The sequence below is a fragment of the Cajanus cajan genome, chromosome 2 (assembly GCF_000230855.2).
Source record: "Cajanus cajan strain Asha chromosome 2, NIPB_CcT2T_4, whole genome shotgun sequence".
Classification (NCBI taxonomy): Eukaryota; Viridiplantae; Streptophyta; class Magnoliopsida; order Fabales; family Fabaceae; genus Cajanus; species Cajanus cajan.
In genome coordinates, this window is record NC_138518.1 from 70,099,911 (window position 1) to 70,120,789 (window position 20,879).

General features: G+C 29.8%; 1 protein-coding gene across 1 annotated transcript; it reads right to left on the reverse strand.

Annotated features, from left to right (window-relative positions):
- Positions 1-2,202: 2,202 nt before the first annotated feature.
- BRL2 (BRI1-like 2) lies at positions 2,203-6,076 on the reverse strand. Its single transcript, XM_020367392.3, has one exon. It carries the CDS (start codon positions 5,824-5,826, stop codon positions 2,422-2,424), a length of 3,405 nt encoding a protein of 1,134 aa, XP_020222981.2. The 5' UTR covers positions 5,827-6,076; the 3' UTR covers positions 2,203-2,421.
- Positions 6,077-20,879: the final 14,803 nt, after the last annotated feature.

A 20,879-nucleotide genomic window follows, 5' to 3' on the forward strand; every position in this document is an offset into this window, starting at 1 on the left:
TGAAATAAATTTTTTTATAAGTTAAAATAATTTTTTTATGTTATTTTATAAAAATTATTTCTTAAAATTTTTTTCAAAATCTTATTTTTAATTCATGTATAAATTAATTTTAGTTTATGGAAAAACTTATTTTAATTTTCTTCCATATTTTTTTCTCTGCTTTTTAAAAAAAAATTTAAATAAACCTAAGTCTGACGCTGAAGTTAAACATGTAGATTGCAGAAAGCTATGTATCTAGAGATAAAGTTGGTTTTCTAGTTTGAGGTAATCTTGTTGGAGCAGTATATCTTATTATTTTGAGATTGAGAGAGAGAATTAAGAATATAATTCCCTATTGTCTGCTGCTTCGAAATGGAGACATCAACGCGTGTTTTGTTTGTTCGTCGACTGGAATGTGGGAATAATGTTTGGATCACGTCTTCGGCCCATTTAGCCTTTTTCCGTTTTCAGCTCAGGTGATCCAGGAAAACCTATAGGCAGATGATAAACACACCTCCACTTTGGTATAGACACACCTCCTTTTTTAAAAAAAATATATAAAATATCTAAATTATCCTTAAAAAAATGAAACTCCTAAATTTACACCTCCTTCTCCATATCCCCTTTCTCGCACCCTCCTTTCCCCGCACCCCCACACCCCCCTTCTTCCTTCTTCCTTCTTGCTAAAGCCTCTTTCTGCTCACACGAAGTGGAAGAATATGTTTTGCGGGCATGACGAGTGTTGGAGGACCGAAAGGATCGCCGCCATCGATCCTCGGATGTATGTCGTGTCCAGAGTCATTGACCTGTACTGCCTCCTCCGAACATATCAAACTCTCGCTCATCCAGGCGCACTTCGGGGAGTTGTAGAATTCGGGGGCTTCTTTGAATTGGCAGCTAATATTATTACTCTTTGCTTTGGCCTCATTGGAGAACGATGTTGAAGCTGCAAGTATGAAGAGGGACAGAATGAGAAACAATATTGCTAAAGTAACAAGAAAAGATTTCACTAAAGTGGCTCTATGGGCGCGAGATCTAAGGCTGCACCATGCCGGGAGCGGGGCCACCGACGCCGCAGACGGGGCTGGCAAGGCTGGGCTGGGCTTGGACGAGGCATCCCAGGTCGAGGAGGACCATACACCGGAACACCACCTCCAGGTGGTGGTGGCATGCCGGGGCGAGGCAGTGGCGGAGCGGGCATCCCGGGACGAGGCGGCGCCGGAGAACCCCTTACTATCTTTAAAGTTATTTAATGACATTGAACGGAAAAAGGCTTTAAGAAGAAGGAAGAAGGGGGGTGCGGAGAAGGAGGTATAAATTTAGGAGTTTAATTTTTTTTAAGGATAATTTAGACATTATATATATATTTTTTTAAAAAAGAGGTGTGTCTATACGAGAGTGGAGGTGTGTTTATCATCTGCCAAACCTATATCTTAAGATCCATTCTTCATCCCACCCGGTCCAATGCTGCATTAAAACAATTTACCATTCCTAAAGGCTCAAGTTAAACATACATTTAGTTATTTTTGGATTGTTTTACTTTTAAATTTTTAAATAATAAAAAATAATATTAAAAATTAACTATTTTTATAAACTTAAAATTCAAATTTATAATCTTGAAATTTGAAAATTAGACATAATATTTATTAATTCAACAAATATTAATAATTTTTAAATAAATATAAAAGACATATAATATCTTGATATGTCCTATTGCATTAATATTTGGCTCGCTAGCCCGCGTTCCAAAGGTAAGGGTTCAGCCACAGTTTCATAAGAATGAGTCGATTTATCTCTTAAATTTGTTACTCTATCTTTACATATGGAGGATTCAGAGTTTAATATTAAGGATAAAATGTGTTTTTTGTCTCTTAACATTTTATCAAAATTAGTTTTATTTCTTATATTTTAAAATGGAAGTTTTGGTTCTCGTGTTTATGAAATGTGGTGAATTTTATTTTTAATCTTATACTTCATTTTAACCTGACAGGGGATCAAATCCACCGCATCTCAGAAAATATAAAGATCAAGATCATCTTTTTTAAAACATAAATAAAATCAATTTTGATAAAAACTTTTAAGGAACTAAAACACATTTTAGTCGTTTAATTTAATTGTTCTTAAACTGAGTTTCCCAAAGCATGGTGAGTTAGAAATTCATAATTCTTTTGCATGTCACCTTTGTGTTTGACGAATTGCCTCAATTGATTGTATTAGATCAGCTTAGTTTAACGCGTCTCTTGGTTCTGATTTCATTTGCAATTACTGCAATGTTAATATTGGTTGGAGTTACACAGTATCACTGACAATAGATACTAAATAAACACAACAAAAGAAGAAAGAAATTGAGAAACTAGGCACAATAAACTCTGTAGCAGCTGTAGAGAAAATCTTACAGGCCTCTTTTCATACTCCTGTCATAATTATGGACAATAACATGGTTCAAGCACTGTTGCTGCTTCCATCAGTTGATCCAGGCATAAGCTCTCTCAGCATGGCCACTACCTGCAACATGTTTGGCCTTCTTGAAGGCAAGTCATCAACACACTGCAAAGTAATCTCTAAATATCTTATCATCTCCTTCACTTCTTTGGCTTCTGCTTCATCTGTTCCTTGAGTGGCCAAAAGCAAGTCAGAGTCAATTACTTCCATTTGCTTCCCTTCACGGACCTTCATCTTGGACCACCCTACCAAGTTGGTGTCACCAAAGTCTTCCTTATCAGTAGGGCGTTTCCCACTAAGCAGTTCCAACATCACAACTCCAAATGAGTAAACATCTCCCTTGGCAGTGCACCTGAAACTTTGGTAGTACTCTGGGGGAACATATCCTGGTGTTCCTGCTAGTGTGCTCACACTAAGATGTGTGTCAAGGGCACTTATTAGTCTTGCCATTCCAAAATCTGAGACCCTGGACTCCATTTCATGGTCAAGTAGCACATTGCTTGATTTCATGTCTCTGTGTATGATGTGTGGGATGCAATTGTGGTGCAGGAAGCAAAGCCCTTTAGCAGCTCCTCTTGCGATCTTTTTCCTTTCTTCCCACGTTAAAATGCGTCGATCACGCGTCTTGATTCTCCCATGAAGCATCTCTTCTAGGCTTCCATACTCCATGTACTCATAAACGAGGAGCCTCTCTTCCCCCACTTTGCAGTACCCCAACAAAGGGACAAGGTTTCTGTGCTTGATCTTCCCTAAGGTTTCCATCTCTGCCATGAATTCTCGATCACCCTGGCAGCTTAGTCGAATGAGCTTCTTTATGGCAACACTTGAGCCGTCTTTGAGTGTGGCCTTGAACACTTCCCCAAAACCACCACACCCAATAAGGCTTGCTGCTGAGAAGCCATTAGTTGCTTCAATCAGCTGAGAAAACTTTAGCTTCCTCAGCTGCCTCTGAAATGTTGCCACATTAATGCTTAGAGGCTCTTTCTCTTTGTCAATTTTCCATGTTGTAGCAGCATGGCATGCTTGCAAGCTATTAAGCATCTTGACTTCCTCAGCCTCCTTCCTCCTTGCTCGCATTGCAATTGCCCACACAATTAAAATACATACAGAAGCAACAGAGATGAGGATTCCCATGACAATGCTGTTTGCCCATGTTGCAGTTGCTGTTTTATGGCCCCCTTTGCTAACATCATCACTTGGATTTGTTGTGGTTTGGCTGTTGTCATTCTTGCAATCAGGCAATGGTACACCACAAAGACCTGGATTATTTGCATACTGGGAAGCTGGAAGTGTACTTAGTTGTCCCCTAGATGGAATTTGCCCTGTTAACTCATTGTTAGATAGATCAATTTGCACTAAGAATGACAGGTTTGAGAATGAGTCTGGGATATGACCCTGCAGCCTATTGTGTGATGCGTCAAACACACCCAAGTTTTTTAGCTGGCCAAGTGATGAAGGGATTTCTCCAGATAGCTGATTGTGAGATAATTCAAGAACCTGTAAGGCCACCATATCTCCAAATTCATCAGGGATTTTTCCACGAAGCTGGTTATAGGAAAGATCAAGATACTCCAGAGTCTGGTACTTGGTGAACATGCTGAGGACAGGACCCGAATAGAGTCTTGTGAAATCACAAGTCCTCAATGTTGGGACCTGTAAGAGCCTTTCAGGTCGAATACCAAAGAATTCTAGCAAACCTCCAACTCCTTTGCATGAGTTTCCAACATTTCTTACAAACACCAGAGTGTTCTCCGAAAGGATGCCATACAAGGATTTTGCTCCTAGCTGCCTGCCAAGTCTTGGAGGGATCTCTCCAGTGAGCTTGTTGCTGTTCAAGTCCAACCACACCAAACTGCTGCAATTTGCTAGCTCTGCTGGTATCTCCCCAGTCAAGCTATTGTTTCCAAGCTGCAGAACTGCTAACCTTGTCAAGAGGCCAAACTCGCGCGGTATTTCGCCACTGAGTTCATTGCTTGTCAGTGATATCCATTCAAGATTGCTGCAATTGAACAACTCAATGGGAATTCCACCTGTGAGGTGATTATTATTCAGTATGAGATCCTTAAGATTCTTGCACTGGCCCAACTTTGGTGGAATTCTTCCTTCCAAGCCATTGAACCATGCTATTAGCTGCTCAAGATTTTCTAGTTCTCCAAGCTCATCAGGGATTGTGCCGTTGAGATAGTTAAGACTAAAATCAAGTGTCTTCAGCTGTGAGCACTTTGACAGTTCAGCCGGGATTTCTCCTGTAATGAGATTATCTGGCATTCTCAGCTCCTCAAGTGAGGCTGCACCTGGACATAAATCTCTTGGGATAGATCCATAAATTTTATTTGAGCTGAAATCCACAATCTTCAACTTTTTGCAGGAAGATATTGAAGAAGGAAATTGACCAGTGATAGCATTATTTCCCAGCATCAGTTCCTGTAATGATCCAAGGTTCTGAAAGATTGAATCTGGTAACTGCCCTGACATATTGTTGTTAGATATGTCAAGAAGCTGCAGCCAAGTGCAAGAAGAGAAACCAGATGGGATTGAGCCTGAGATGTTGTTGAAAGAAAGCTTAAGTTCCAAAAGGGAAGCACATGCATTTCCCAATTCAGAAGGGATCCAACCAGTGAGTTGGTTGTGGGAAAGATCCAAAGTCTGTAGTTTGTTTAGCTGACCCAAAGCTTTGGGGATTCCCCCAGAAATCATATTGTAAGCTAAATTCAAACTTTTAAGGCTGGTGCAGTTTGACAAAGAGAGTGGAATTGAGTCTGACAAATGATTTCCAGATAGATCAAGTTGCAACAAGGAAATGCATTCCATTTTCAGGCCAAAAATAGACCCTGACAGGTTGTTGAAAGAGATGTCAAGGGCCTGCAGTTTATCAGAATTTTGGAAGAAATTTTCAGGAATAGGGCCTGTCAAGTTGTTGTAAGAAAGATTTACATCAACAAGATTTGGACACTTGGAGAAAAGGTTCTCAGGGACAGGACCTATGACTCTACCAAAGGATAGATCAAGCTGTGTCAAACTATATGGCAGCTGAAGCAAAGAAGTAGAATTTACAGAAAATGAATTCAAAGACAATTTCAAAACAGACAACATATCTAAAGAAGACAAAGGGTCAAGAGAAATAGTCTCAGCAAGGTTATTATTCCCACTAATATCAAGCTGAGTAACTCTTCCAAGGGTGCAAGTGACTCCATCCCAGGTGCATGGATTCTTGCTCAGCTTCCACCCTGACAAAACTCCATTATTTGGATCCTTCTGAATCATCCTTTTAAACATGAGAAGAGCCTGTGCATCTGTCTTGATGGAGGAAACTGCTGCAGCTTCAGCCACAGGAAACAAAACTGTGATCACAAGAAGAAGTGTCACAGTGAGATGAGGCAAAAGCTGAACCGGGTTATTCTCCATTGAGAAAACAAGCCTTGTTCAAAGCCAGAACTGGGAAGAGAGAGAGGCCTGCAAAGATGCTGCAGGGAGATATAGATTAATGTGTGAAGAGGAGAGAGGAAAGACACAGTGAGAGTGGTGAGTATGATGGGAATTTGTTGTGGCAAACCTTTGGGAAAAAGGAGTTGCTTTATGTGTTTTATAAAATTGAAAGGAGGGAACGTGAGAGAGAATAAGGTTGTGTTGTGGGTGGTGGGTATGTACTATGTAGTCGTAAGTTGTTGGTATAATAAACAGTGTAGAGTGGAGAATTTAGTTTATGGATTGATTTGACTTTTGGTCAATGGATTTGGGACCCACAGACAAAGATCGGCGCTATAGAAAGAAAAAGAAAAACCTGAGAGCTTGGCCTGTGCTTGATCCAAGAGTCACTGTCTGTCAGTGAGCGTGAGAATGTTTCCCCATATGAATATGGCAAACACGTAGTACTAGTGAAACCTGTATCGCCACCATGTGCAACGTATCTGGTTGTTTTCTGATTTGAGGCATTCCTTGTTTCTCCCTCTTATGTGCACCATTGTCTTCGAGACACTCAAATCACGTATAAAGCTGCTTAAGGTTTTGCTAAATAATACTATAACATGTTGAGGTTGAATTAGATTATATATGTTTGCTTTTACTTTTCAAGCTTTTTCTAACAAATTATATTATGTTATTTTTAAAATCAAGTAAGAGCCTTTTAGATATATTTATTCATAAATACTTAAAAAATTAAATAAATTTCTTTATAAGTTAAAATTAACTTATACGTGAATTTAATTAAAAACATTTCTAGAGGAATTTATCAAAATAAACCCTAAAAATTTAGTTAATTATTTATTTTCTTTTATGTAAAACTATTAAATTCTCCTTTATTTTAACTCAAATTATAACAAACTACTTTAACCATTTTTTCACTTAAAACCTATTAACTAAAACATCAAATTTAACCAAAAAAAATAGAGACCCCTTCAAATTTTGCATTTTTTAAACTCTAATCTCACATCCTCCAAAATTCAAATTTATTTTATATTCCAGATCCATTATAATGTCCCCCACATATTTGGATAGAAAATAAGATTTGGAGATTAAATAGAATGAAAAAAAATTATGGAAAGACTAAATCTGTCTGATTTAAAAAATAAAGAGATTTATGTGTGATTAAAAAAAATATTTAATTGTTATTCAATACCGATGTAAGATGATTTTACATAATCAATTAATTAAAAGTTACTATTAATGACTCTTAAAATACTTATAATAAAAGTTAACAAATTATCATACATATAATAATTTGTGATTGAATAACGATGTAAAACTATTTTATACCATTAATACAAAATCTTTTTTCTATAAAAGAAATCCTTAAAAGACTAAAAGTATACAAAATTTAAATAATATAAGGATAAAAGATACAGTTAAACTATCTTTAATCTTTGACAGACATAGCAAGCAAGATTAGCAAAATAAGCAAACAAAAGCTAAACATAAACAAACTTCCATTATTATAATTTTGATTGTTGTTGATGTTGGTACTGTATTCATCTTTACCTGTTTCCAGTTGCACTTAAACTATCTGCTGGACTGTATTTGTAATCGAAACCTACACAGATGAGCTTTTCATTGGCTTTATTGTTTAATTTAGAATACAGGTTTGAAAATGTTTTAGTGGGGGCCCCACGTGTTGAAATGTGAAGGAAAAATGATGATAGTGTGTTATGGTTGAATGTTTCCTGGGAGATAAAAAAAATTTGTAGGTAGAGTAAAGAATTGGAGGCCCCCACCATGAAGCAACATCAATTAGATGTGTGTTAATGGCATGGGAGGTGATGATGTCCCCTTTTGTGCCTTTCTCATTCTTGCTTTGCAAGCACAGGCCTTTGCACATATATATCACTATTCACTCTTCAACAGTGACTTGGTTCAATCAACCCTAATCTTTAAAGTTTTAACTTTTTAGCTGGGTTTGGGACCATCTCCTACTTTGCTACACACCCTAATTAGCAGATTCTGCTTAGTGAATCCCTGTTGAGTTGTTCTGCACACACCAAATTGAGATTGTGTCTGCAAGTGGTGATTTTTCTTTTTCATAGGAGAGAATATAATTGAATAATCACTTTATTTAATGTTTATTCTGTGAGGGGCGCAAACTAGTATGTGTAAGAAAAGACGTTTAATTATGAAGTACTTTTACGGCAACTTTTTTAAAAGATTTAACCAATTTTAAGTAGATATTCTCATATGAAATGGATTTCCCAAAATACATTTTCAATGTACAAGATGGAACTAAATCCACCCTTTCCATATATTCTGTGGTTTGTCATCAGTGACCCGTTAGTTTGAGGCTCAACCAATGCATCTCTTAATTTAATTAAGTTATTAGTATATGACTAACAATTCTGTATTTTATATTCTCTAAATTTATATATTAAATCTATCAATGACTTTTTTAACATTAATATTTTATTTTATTTTATATACCATGCTTATATTATTATTATTATTATTTAATTTATAAAATTGGTTCTAGATCTGTCACTGTTTGTAAAATAATGGTTAACCAAGTCTTGATGAATTGAGTTTATGACTAGAATTAAGTCGTGTATGTAAGAAAAATGAGTCAAATTTTTTAAGCTCGAATTATCAATTAATTCACGGTTAAAACAGAAGAAAGTTCATGTCTTTGAACAGACAAATTTTAATTTAATGGTATTGTAATTTAATATTTTATTTTATTTTTAAAATAACCGAAAGTTCTCGTTTGATATATATATATATATATATATATATATATATATATATATATATATATATATATATATATATATATATATATATGTGTGTGTGTGCGCATATCAATGAGTGCTTAAAAAAATTATGTGTTGATTTTTAATTTTAACTATTTAAAAAAGGTCTAATAATTTATATTTATAATTTTTATTTTCACGATAATATATAAATTCTCATTAAGTAAGATACATAATCATGTGAATTTTTAAAAATGTGTGTATATCTGTATATATAGTCGTATGAGCTAAATGTATTTCTCTCATTACATTAAAAGTGAACCTCTTACTATATGTATATGATTTTTTTTTTGTTTTTTAACAGATGAGAAAATTAAATTTTAATTATTCAATTATATATGTCTATACATATATATAATTTTTAGTCGTAAAAATATGGAGAAGAATAATTTTAACCATAAACCGCATAATATGAATGTATAACTATGATTAAAAATCTTTCTTTTAGAGAAAGATTAAAAGGCAATTAGAAGTCACATGTTTATTTTAAAATACCGTGTGCCTTTATTCTTTAATGAACAATAATCATTGTTCTTATTTCTCATCATCACCAACATAATAGAGATGAGGCATATCAATTGAAAATATTATTAATTTTTACATTAAAAAAATGAGAAAATAGTATACAACTATAATTTAATAAGTTAGATCAATAAAAATTACACTCTATAAAATTATTAATGGTATATAAGGAAATATAATTTATATTAGTATTTTTTTAATTATTGTCGATTATTAATTTTTGTTGAAAAATTTGATTAGTCATCTATAGTAAAGTCTTCCATTTCAATTATATATATTTTTTTCATTTACAACATTTGAACCTGAGTGATCATTTTTAGTGAAATCTCTCTACTTAACTAAGTTTTTTTTCATATACAAAAACTGAACCCGAGATGTTATTTAAGAAAACTTATTATGTATCACTCAAACCAATGACTTATTAGTATATATTAATATATTTTATTAAAGACGTAAGTTTTTATATAATTAAAAACTATATTATACATTGTCATTTTAATTTCTTTGATATATAATATACTTTTAAAAATATATATATAAGTTAACCATAAATTTATATACTTATGAATATTTTGTATTTTTGAACTTTTTATAATATTAAGTTTTGGTTATTTTATTTTTAATTTCGTAATTTTAATCTCCCAATTTTATAAAATAAATAATTTTGGTCATCTAACTCATTGAATATTTATTAGTTTATCATTAAAATTATTACATTAGTTGTGATCTATTATTAAATAAATAAAATAGCAATTAATATTTAATAATATTAGATTAAATTTCACTAATGATTCTCATTTTATCTCATAAATATGGCAAAATAATATGAAATTGTAACAAAAATGAGTACTAAAGTGAAAATTAACCAAAATATTATTAAATATTAATTATCGTGTCACCTACTTTACTTAATAATAGGTCATGACTAATGTTACAACTTTAACGATGAATAAATGAACACTTAATTGACATATCAAAATTGTAGATTTTATAAAATTAAGACACTAAAATTACATAATTAAAAATAGAGGATCAAAATTATAAATTTAATATTATAGAAAATTAAAAGTACAATTAAGCATATTTAATTTATTTTTAAAAAATAATAATATACATGAACATTGAGATAATAACAACTATATTTAATAAACAATTTTTTTTTTCACATTTTATTAAAAATAATACAATAGGGTAAATGCCTAGTAATTACTTTTACAATAAGATGATTTCCTTTCTTGTTTCTCTCACATATATAATAAAAATGATACCCCACTAATGCAAAAAACTATTTTAAAATCAATTACAGGGAAACAAATAAATAAATCTAATATTTGTTAAACTTATTTTTTTTTTACTCGAAGTATGTTTGACCCATCAAACTGAGTTAATTTATTTTGATCTTTTTTTGGGTCTAAAATTAAAGAGCTTTAGTTAGTGCAACTCAGTAGACTATCCCATCAATTCAATGGGTTAAGTCAATTTTGACACCTCTATTTACAATACTAACATATTATGTTTAAACATGCATGTAAGAATAGACTAATATGATGAAATGTAATGACACAATGACAGAAAATTAAAGAAATATTCACAAGAAATGTATATTTGAATTCTCTAAAACAAATTCATTCATTGAAAAAAAAATTAAGATAGCCAATTCTAGTATGTTGTGTTGACGTTTTTGACTATGTTCTATTTTTAAATTAAAAAAATAAAGAGATATTCTCTATAATTGAAGAAAAAAAATAAATGAAAAAAAATAAAATACAATATATTCAAATACTACATTATTATTTATATTTTATTTTCTCCTTTCAAATATTCAGATGGTGCACGCGCATTTCCGCAAATCTTGTAGCCGTATTCAACTCAATATCATTGTCATATGAAATAAATTTACAGTCAAAAGTATGAAAGAAAGACAAATTATAAAGTAGTGCTCGTTTGGATTATCACAAAATTTGGTAACCGACATTCGAGGATCTTCATAAGGAAAAAGGAGTGAGTGATAACAACTTAACATCTAAATCTAACGTTTTCTTTTTCATATATTAATTTTCCATTTTAATTAACTTCTATTTATTAAATCTGAATTACTATTTTACATAAGAATGTTTTTAAAAATTGTTTTTTGAGAAACAATTTTATCATTTTTCTTAACCTTTTATCTAATTTAATTTCATCTTTGTTTTTTAATTAAATTTTAATATTTTTAAAATAAATTATCAATAGATAAAAATAATTGTGTTATAATATAAATTATTTATCTTAAATTACCATAAGAAAAAAATATTAAATAAGATATACAATCTACCAAATTGTGTTTTTTTAATAAATTTTAATTAATAAAAAAGTGTATTTAAAAGATTGTAACTAAAAGTGTATTATTAGTATTTATTTTATTATTTTTATATTATATTTTAGTGTATATATAACACATCCTAAATGAATTAATTTATATTATTGAAGGTTTGCATTTGCATTGTAGTGGCCTAGTAGGTTAACATATTATAAGTTTACAAATTTAAATATGAAAATATTAAAATCTTACAAAGAGAAAGCTTAAAAAAATCAAATAAAATGAGAAATTATTAAAAATAAAATAAAAATAATTTTAAAAAATAAAATATATTATGTTTTGCAGCTATTAAGTAATAGTGAAATCTAAAATATAAATATCATATAAACATTTTTTTTGTGAATCAATATATCATTTCCTATACATGTAACTTCAGGATTAATCTATCAAAGAATTGAAATATATTTAAAGAGCTAACTTTTAAAATAAATAAATAAAGAAGTTAACTTCTTCCAACAAATTCTTTTTGTACATAGAGATCTGAACTACTAAAAACTTATCAGTTAATTATGCTTATATCGAGACAGAACAAAGAATAAACACTCCTCAAATGAAGATTGGTGTGAGAGTAAGTCAAATCTGCATGAATTTGAGCTAGAATTATGCATTTTAGACTTTTACTATACATAAGTGTGTGGTGAAACCGGTTTAATTAGTTTCCAAACTCGTAAACCAATTCACGAACATACATACTTATGATCAGTTAATTACTAGCCTTCTTCATAAGGATAAATGTTTGCTCATTTATATTATGATAGCCAATATATCTAACTTTATCACTACTGTATAGCGTATTTCGAATTCGCTGTGGTTTTGGTCACACATTGAAGAGCCATACGGTTGGCTAATCGCATTTACAGTAGTTGAGTATAGTATCTGATGAGCATGCTTGAGTGAGTCTTTATATTTGAAAAACAAATAACATTGTTTATATCGAGAGTATTCATAGACATCTTTTCAATTGATATAATATAAACTTTTATAATTTTATTTTGATGATTACTAAAAAGACTCTTCTCAATAAAATTATAGTTTATTTATAAACTCATTTACATGCTCTCGTTGATATATATAGGACTTTTGATTCAGGTTTGTTTTATACTGAGAGACACTGATCAGGAAACATTAATTGTTGACTCTGAGTCGTGACAGTAGTGATGCAGATTACACACAGGCTTTCATCATTGGCATGATGTTGGTGGGAAGTGACAAGTGTCTGCAGGTCCAGTTCATGTTCATCCTCTGATTTGTTAGTTTGAAAACTAATTGTACTTTAGATCTTCATATTTTTTGGCTAAGGGTTCAGGTCCTGTGATCAGTCTTCTCTCTCAATGAATATTTGTGTTTGTCTAAAGTTTATATCAGCCTCTTGTGATTTCATTTTCTTCTGCCCTCAATGTAATTTATACAAAATATTTATCTGCTCTTTGTCCATAATTAATAAAGTATTATTTTTAATTATTTATCAATAAGATTAAAATCTAAAATTTTACTTGAAGAATTCAAGTTTAATTCTATTCAAACTAGTTATATATATTATATATATATAATTCTAGAATCTGGCTTGGGACTATGACCAAATTATAATAGGTATCAAATTCACGTGATCTTTTAATTAATCTTTGAGTCATTTATATATAAGTCTTATAAATAAAGTAATCACTCGTAATTGAGCAAAAGATAGGGTCTATTTACTAGCTATAATAGTTTACTTTATATGCAATTAAGATTTGATATTGCATATTAATTTGATTCGTCGTTAATAATTATAATTTTCAGCATCTACAAGAGAAACTATTCTCCCTCTAGGGTATATAAATAACCGTTGTAAATACAAGAGTAAAGTATGGAACATTTTGCCTACACTCTTCTTATATAATACAAACCCTAACTCGAGATCTCTACCCTAATTAATTATCTTTCCAAGTCTAAAAATAATTAATGATTTTGGCACAAGAGAAGCATATCCTCTTAGAATTAGAATATTTGATAAAAGTTTATACAGCAGTATTTGCATAATCAATTATATGAAAAACTAATGATATCACTTTTGTCTGGCGTTATTATTAGAGGAAACGCACCGCCACGCGAGAGGAGAAAAACAGTGTTCTAGATGATCACAAGTGTACCTTCAATAAGGGTTGTCTTTCACTTTTTTCTTTTCCCCTCTTTTAAACAGTTTTGCACAGCAAAAATAAATATTGTAAAGTAACAATATAGTGTAACATAAATATCGTTCAACAATGTAACATAAATATCTGGTCATTACTACGACAAAGGAATAGAGAGAGGTCACTTTCATATTGCGTGATATCGATGTTGAAGATAGGATTGCATTTTGACCAAGAGAATTTGATGTTACGGGAAAACTGTGTGATAATTATACTTACTATTATTAGTTTTCAATATGGTGACCCATTCTTAATCATTTCGAAGGACTATTTGGTACGTAGAAGTGAATTATTCGGGGCACTTCCATAAACTTGCAAATGTATAGCCTCAAATTTTATACTGACAATTAATTATATCTTTTAATTGTATTATATTATTATTAAAAGTAAATATATTTATAATGATATGATATAATTAAAAAATATAATTAATTATTAATGTATAAAATTTTTACACTAGTAGTATATAGGTGGTTAACTCAATTCTTTGACACTTCAATTCGCAGGTCCTTCAACAGATCCACGTACAAAATTCCTCATTGCTCACCTTTGAGTAATAATTAATGACACGTACATTCAATATGTGCGTGTAACTTATTCTTTATTCATCTTATTGTATAAGATTAAATATTTATACTGAGTTAAAGAAAAACATTAAATGTATATACTTACTGAGGCCCTAAGAATGAAGGTAGCTACCACATTAAAGAATGCTATAGCAATTTAGAAAAGAAAAAAATGAAAGCAAAAAAACTATAATTCATTATTATTAACCACACATCTGTCAATAATAATAATAATAACCACATTTGTTTACTGATTAAAAAAAAAAGCCACATCTGTCATCTTTAAAATTTAAATCTTTTGGCAAGTTTTTTTTTTTTTTTACAATAAATTATCAGAGTAGTGTAGTTTTTTTAAACTCTCATGGTGCAAGTTAGTTTACATTTTTTTATGCCGATAATTAAAAATTGCTACAAAAATTTATTCCACAAAACCAAATTTATACCAAAAAAAATGCAACTCACCCTACCTACCTGAGTAACATTTATAAAATGTACACTACTTTCAGTACTTTAATAATATTATAATATATATCACTTATTTTTGTTTAAAAACCTTTCGGCTTTCACCAAAATACTAAAATATGATTTCTATCACTAATACATTAGTTTCTTGTAGTAAACCTTAAAATATTTTTTTAAAACCTACGTATGATTGAAGTATGGTTATTTCTTTCCTATTTTATGAGAACAAAAACAAAATATAAAAGTTAACTATTAGCAATGTATTGAATTAAGATCTCAAAATTTTTTAATTTTTTTATTATAAAAAATCTTGTAATATTTAATTAAGACTTTATTTTAATATAAAATAGTTATGTGATATTTAATTAAGATAATTAAATTTTTTTAGAGTATATTAAAATAAGATAATATTCAATTAAGATAATTAATATTTTTTTTTAAAAAAAAATATGTCAAAATATGATGATATTTAACTAAGATATTTTTCACTTAAAAAAAGTTGGATATTAAAAACATAAAGATTATTTTATGACTTTTTTAGTAGAATTTACATAAAATTAACTTTTTTAATAATTTTACAAAAATTATTAAAATTTTACATGATTTTTTTTCTCGTATATTTCTCTCTTTTTTTTTCTCACACATTTTTTTGTCCCTCATCTTTTTCTTCTCTCACTTTCTCTTTCTCTCTCTCTCATCTTCTTTTCTCTCTCTCCCCCTCCTGTATATCTCATCTTTTCTCCCCGCTCCTCTCCCTCTCTCTCTTCTCATATCTTCTCTATCTCATTTTTTTTGTTTATCTCTTTTATTTATTTCTTTTTCTTTACCTTTTCTATTTTTTCTCCTATCTTTTTTATCTATCAATATTTTTTGTTACATTTTATTATCAATATTGATGTAAACTTTATTAATATTTATTTTTTAATTATTAAATATTTCAAATTATTTTTTATTTATTAAATATTATATAATTAAAATTTTAAATTATTAAAATTTAACAAATATTTATTTCCAATAAAATATAATATTAAAATATCAAAATTTTAAACCTATATTAAAAATATATTTTAACAATTTTATTGGTTAATGAATATTATGAATTTGAATATATTGTTCAAATTCAATAGTATAAATGATAAAATATAAACATTTTAAGGGTTATGTAGATAAATATTACTTAAAAGGACACAAAAAAGATAATATTTTTTATTAACATATTAAAAAAATATTGATTTTATTTTCTTTACTCAATTAAACCTTGTCCTTTTTGTTTGTAGAGAAATTATATTATTTTTTTTAAAATTTCATTGTCCTTTGAAATTTAATAAAATTCTCTTAAATTTTATAAATTCTTAAGATACAAATCTATCAAAATTTATATTATAAAATCTTGATTAAAAAACTCTTTTAGAAAAAATCTTTAAAATATTACATTCTTAAAAAATCTTATAAAAAAAATCTTTAAAATCATTAAATTCTTAAAAAATCTTATAAAATTTGCGATATTTTTTTGTACTAAGGTTTTTTTTTTTTTTTTTTAATGACATCTCAATCCAATACACCTCTCTAATTATTTTCATAAAAGGAAATGTTAATGAAGTGTTATAACTAAAACATATTCACATAATTTCTTTTATACAAGAATTTTAGATTCAGTAATTAGATGAATAAAATTTATTTTTTTTTTAAAAAGATACAGCTTGTGTTTAGCTATAACTTATTGGGCATGACTGCGCATTGGCTTGATGCACCAAACTATTTGGCTAACCTGAGTTTTCCTATTCATTCCTTTAGTAACATTAGGCATGACAATCTAACTCGCTCTCGTGGGTACCTGCCCGAACCCGTCCCAATTTGGATGGGGAAAACTCGTGTTTATCGGGTTCGGGTTCGAGTTTTCCCCGATTGATAAAATCGGGGGCGGGGCGGGGGCGAAGATGTTAATACCCACCCCGCCCCCGCCCCGTCCTGCTTAATAATATAATTAAAAAATTATTTTTATATATATATAAACTAAAATTAGAAATATTTATATGTAAAAATTTATATTATTTTACTTTTATTTTATTTTTTTTAAAATTATTCATATTTATTTAAAAGAAAAAAAAGAAAAAAAATAGGAACGGGGGCGGGGAAACCCGAACCTCGCCGGGGGCGGGGATGGGGACCCAAATTTTATCTCCAACGAATATCGGGGGTGGGGGCGGGGACAATTTAAATTTGCGGGGGCGAGGGCGGGGAACGTAAAACCCACCTCCGTCCCGCCTTGTTGCCATGCCTAAGCAACATACACCAAGGTAATGTTATTTGATCATCAAATTAATACACTGCCTCTCAACGTCTATATATACGACCCCAAGCCTCTCCTCTAAGTACGTTTTATTCCCCCACTAATTATTACTTTATTATTGAATCATTCATTCGTAACCTTACAGTACAAAAAATGTTACATATAGTGACATACAAAAAGTATCACTATAAGTATAATATATGTAGGTATATGTATATTTGACATATAGTTACACACAATTTTAGTGTTGATTTTGAATGAGATTTAACAACATATTTTGTGTGTCACTATAGCCTATATTCACACTTTTTAATAATTTACCAACATATATTGTAATTATTATGTGAGTAAAAGTAATTTTTTAGTGACATGTATAGTGTTACTATAGGTGTGTCACTATATGACAATTTTCTTGTAGTGTTAGAATTGAATATTTGAAATCTTTGCAAGTGACACTACCCTCTTATAAGAGCACCTAGGAGACATTATGGAACTTTTAACTCCATTTCATCTTACTTGGAACATATATAACAACTAGAAGAAAAAAAAAACCCTTAAAGAGCTTATCACAGTACCTATATAAATCTCTTAAGATACAATAAGAATGTGGAAACAAAATTGTCCACACTTAGCCTAAGAATTCAAGAGCAAAGAGAAGAGAGAAGATGGATATTTTTTTTTAATTTGGTATATATATACACATCAAGCTGCACAATAAAAATCATTAAAACACATCAATGAAATGATGAAACATAGGTAATTAACATGGTAATTAAATTATAATGATCATATAATAAAATTTATGAAATTATTTTAAATTGAAAAATAGTAGCATTAAAAGTTTTATTATATCATCAATAAATGGGTAATAATAATAACAGTAATAATGACAATAATGACAATAATAATAGTGATGGTGACAATAATGATTATCGAAGCCATAAAGATAATAGTGATAGTAATCATGGTAGTGACGATGAAAGTAATAATAACAATGACTATAGTGATCGTGGTGACAACAACAATAATAATATAACAATAATACAATTAATGTGATGGTTGCAATAATAAGAATGAAGATAATAATAATAATAATAATATATAATAGTGATGATATATGTAATACCATTTTTCGATTTAAATTATTTATTTTAATTTAAGAATTATTATTAATTATTCTCATGTTTTATATATATTTATAAACTAAGACATAAGTAATAAATAAAATAACATAGTTCATATACATGTTTTCACCAAAACATTGAAGATAACCAAATTAACTCTTCAATTGTTCATGAGATGTATGGTCAACCGTACATGGATGATTAGCCTAAAAGACAATACCTTAAAAGAAACAAATTGTAGGAATATAGGGCGATGAAAAGTGAAGGATTTCATGAATAAACAAATAAGAGAACTGTATGAGAAAGGAAAAAAAAAAGAAAAAAAAGAAAAAAAAAAGTCAATATATACTTATTTCAGAACTCACACAGTAAATTTGTCATGGAAATTGGAGAAGCTTGATGATTAAGTACGTGTTTGATTTTCATTTTCAAACGTAATTTTATTCTCTCTCTCCACGTCCATATATTCATTTACCGAGAAGCTGAAATTATTTACTTCTGATGAAACGTGATTTTTCACGTCCAAACTCCAACTCAAACACGCTATAAGTTGGTGCGAGTGTGCCACAAAGGTTTACAAGCTTGATTAACCTTTTGGAACTGTACATATATATACACACGGTGACAAGTATATATGGTAATGAAGTTCAATTCAACGCTCTCTCAGAAAAAAAATAAAAATGAAGAAGTTCAATTGAATGCATATATATGATATAATTGAAATGTGTATTTATAGTTTGTGATTGAGAGGGTAGTGGTACTTGAGAGGGTCCCAAAGGGGTGGGGCTTTTGATGTTAAGAGTAAGAGTAAGACCAAGTTGTCGTTCATGGCACGCCGGGGACCGACTCACATATTCATATCACTTCCCACTAATGGGATTTTTTCTCAAACAAACCAAATCATTGATTGGGACCCATAAACCATATCCTCCTTTGCCTCTCCAATCCCAATATTTTCTCTCAATTAATGTCATTTCTGAATCTTTGCAAACAAAATGTAACATTGGATGGCCTTTTCAAATCATAAAAAGATAATTCCCTTGGCGTGTAAGACTTAGTAGTCCCTTGTTGGATAGTGTTTCCACTCTTTATGGCTTTTCCATACTTATCACATTATATGTGTGTCATACTCATTCATGCTATAATATCTTTCACTTTGGACATTAATTATAAATATCCCTTCACGTATACTTGCTTTTACGTTGTTTTAATTATCTTCTTCAATTATTCACTAAAGAAAATATATTGATATAAATTAACAATGTTTACAACTAACTATTTTGGCAAACATACCTTTTATCCTAAGAAATTATTGTATGATTTGGAACCACCTCATTATAATAATTTCAACCAATATTTACATAATACGTAGCTGTATTTTATAAAATATTTTTGTAAATTATTAATTTAGTTGAATTAATAATTTCAATCAGGAGTTTGTTCATATTACCCTACTACTAGAATTATCCTAATGGACGGTATAAAAGATGGTTCATATATATATACATAATAAGTTCAAACCACACAGTAATCTCTTTTATCAGAAGTTTTTAGCACCATTTTTACACTTAACTCGTCACAACAACGAATTCCAAAACAGTCGTGTAATTAGAATCATTGAAAACCGAATTAATTAATAAAAATAATTATAACTGATCAAGCTAAAAGGCTAAAAAAATCAAAATAAACTGAGGTACAAAACAACTCATTCCAAACTAAAATGTAAACTAGTGTAAAATTGTCAATTACAGAATTGACAAATAGTTTTAAAAAAACTTGCAAAGGAAATCCTACGACCATAAGCTTGAATTTTGGATTTATATTCTTTAATATTTATGAATTGTGGGTTTGTGAGCATGTGTTATAACTTCCAGGCTATGTTATCAATGTTCTACATATCATTATTATTAGGAATATACTAGACCTAAAGTCTCATGCTTTTCAATTGGTAACCTTCTCTTGTTACGAAAAGGTCACAAAGATCTTGACGACAAAAGAGAAAGGTAATAGCTATCCCTTTTCTTTTTTTCTTTTTTTTTTTCTTGGTATATTACTAAGGTGAAATAAATATATCCTTTTGTCAGTCTAAACATGTGAAGAGACGGTGAATAGTCCGAATTATTAAAGTTGAGTCCAATTATTATTTAGTGCCTCACAAATATAATTCTAACTTTCTACCTAAAATAAAATTGTAACATGTAAAGAACTCTATTTAAATAGACAAGATTGATCACTTTTCTAAATATTTAATCACATTGATCATTTTAAAGCATCTTGTCTAATAACTGAAAATCTACTAACTGCCAACAAAATTGGATTCACGTTCGCAGTCAAAAATGTATTATTTGAGCACAAAACTGTGGTCGTATTAAAACTATTTAACTTTATATTTGTATAAAAGATTAATTTCTTTCGTTCAGAGAGATCCTCCTATTTTCCTCTGATAGAGCTCATATTAACTATTGTAAGTGATGTATATGTAGTTTGTGACTATTGGCCAAAACCCAAAGAGAGTATTACAATAGTTTATTAACATTTTGCTAATTAGTTCACAGGGGAATCCAGAGAATACTTCAAATCCCAAACGGGATTCTATCTTATAATAAAAGTTAAGGAGCTCTATAGTCTATACCGCATAATTTGCTAATTAATGTATGTCAATTTGTCAAAAAGATCAAAATTTTATATTTTAAAAATTAAAAAAACTAAAGGTCTTTATTTTAAAATAGAGGAT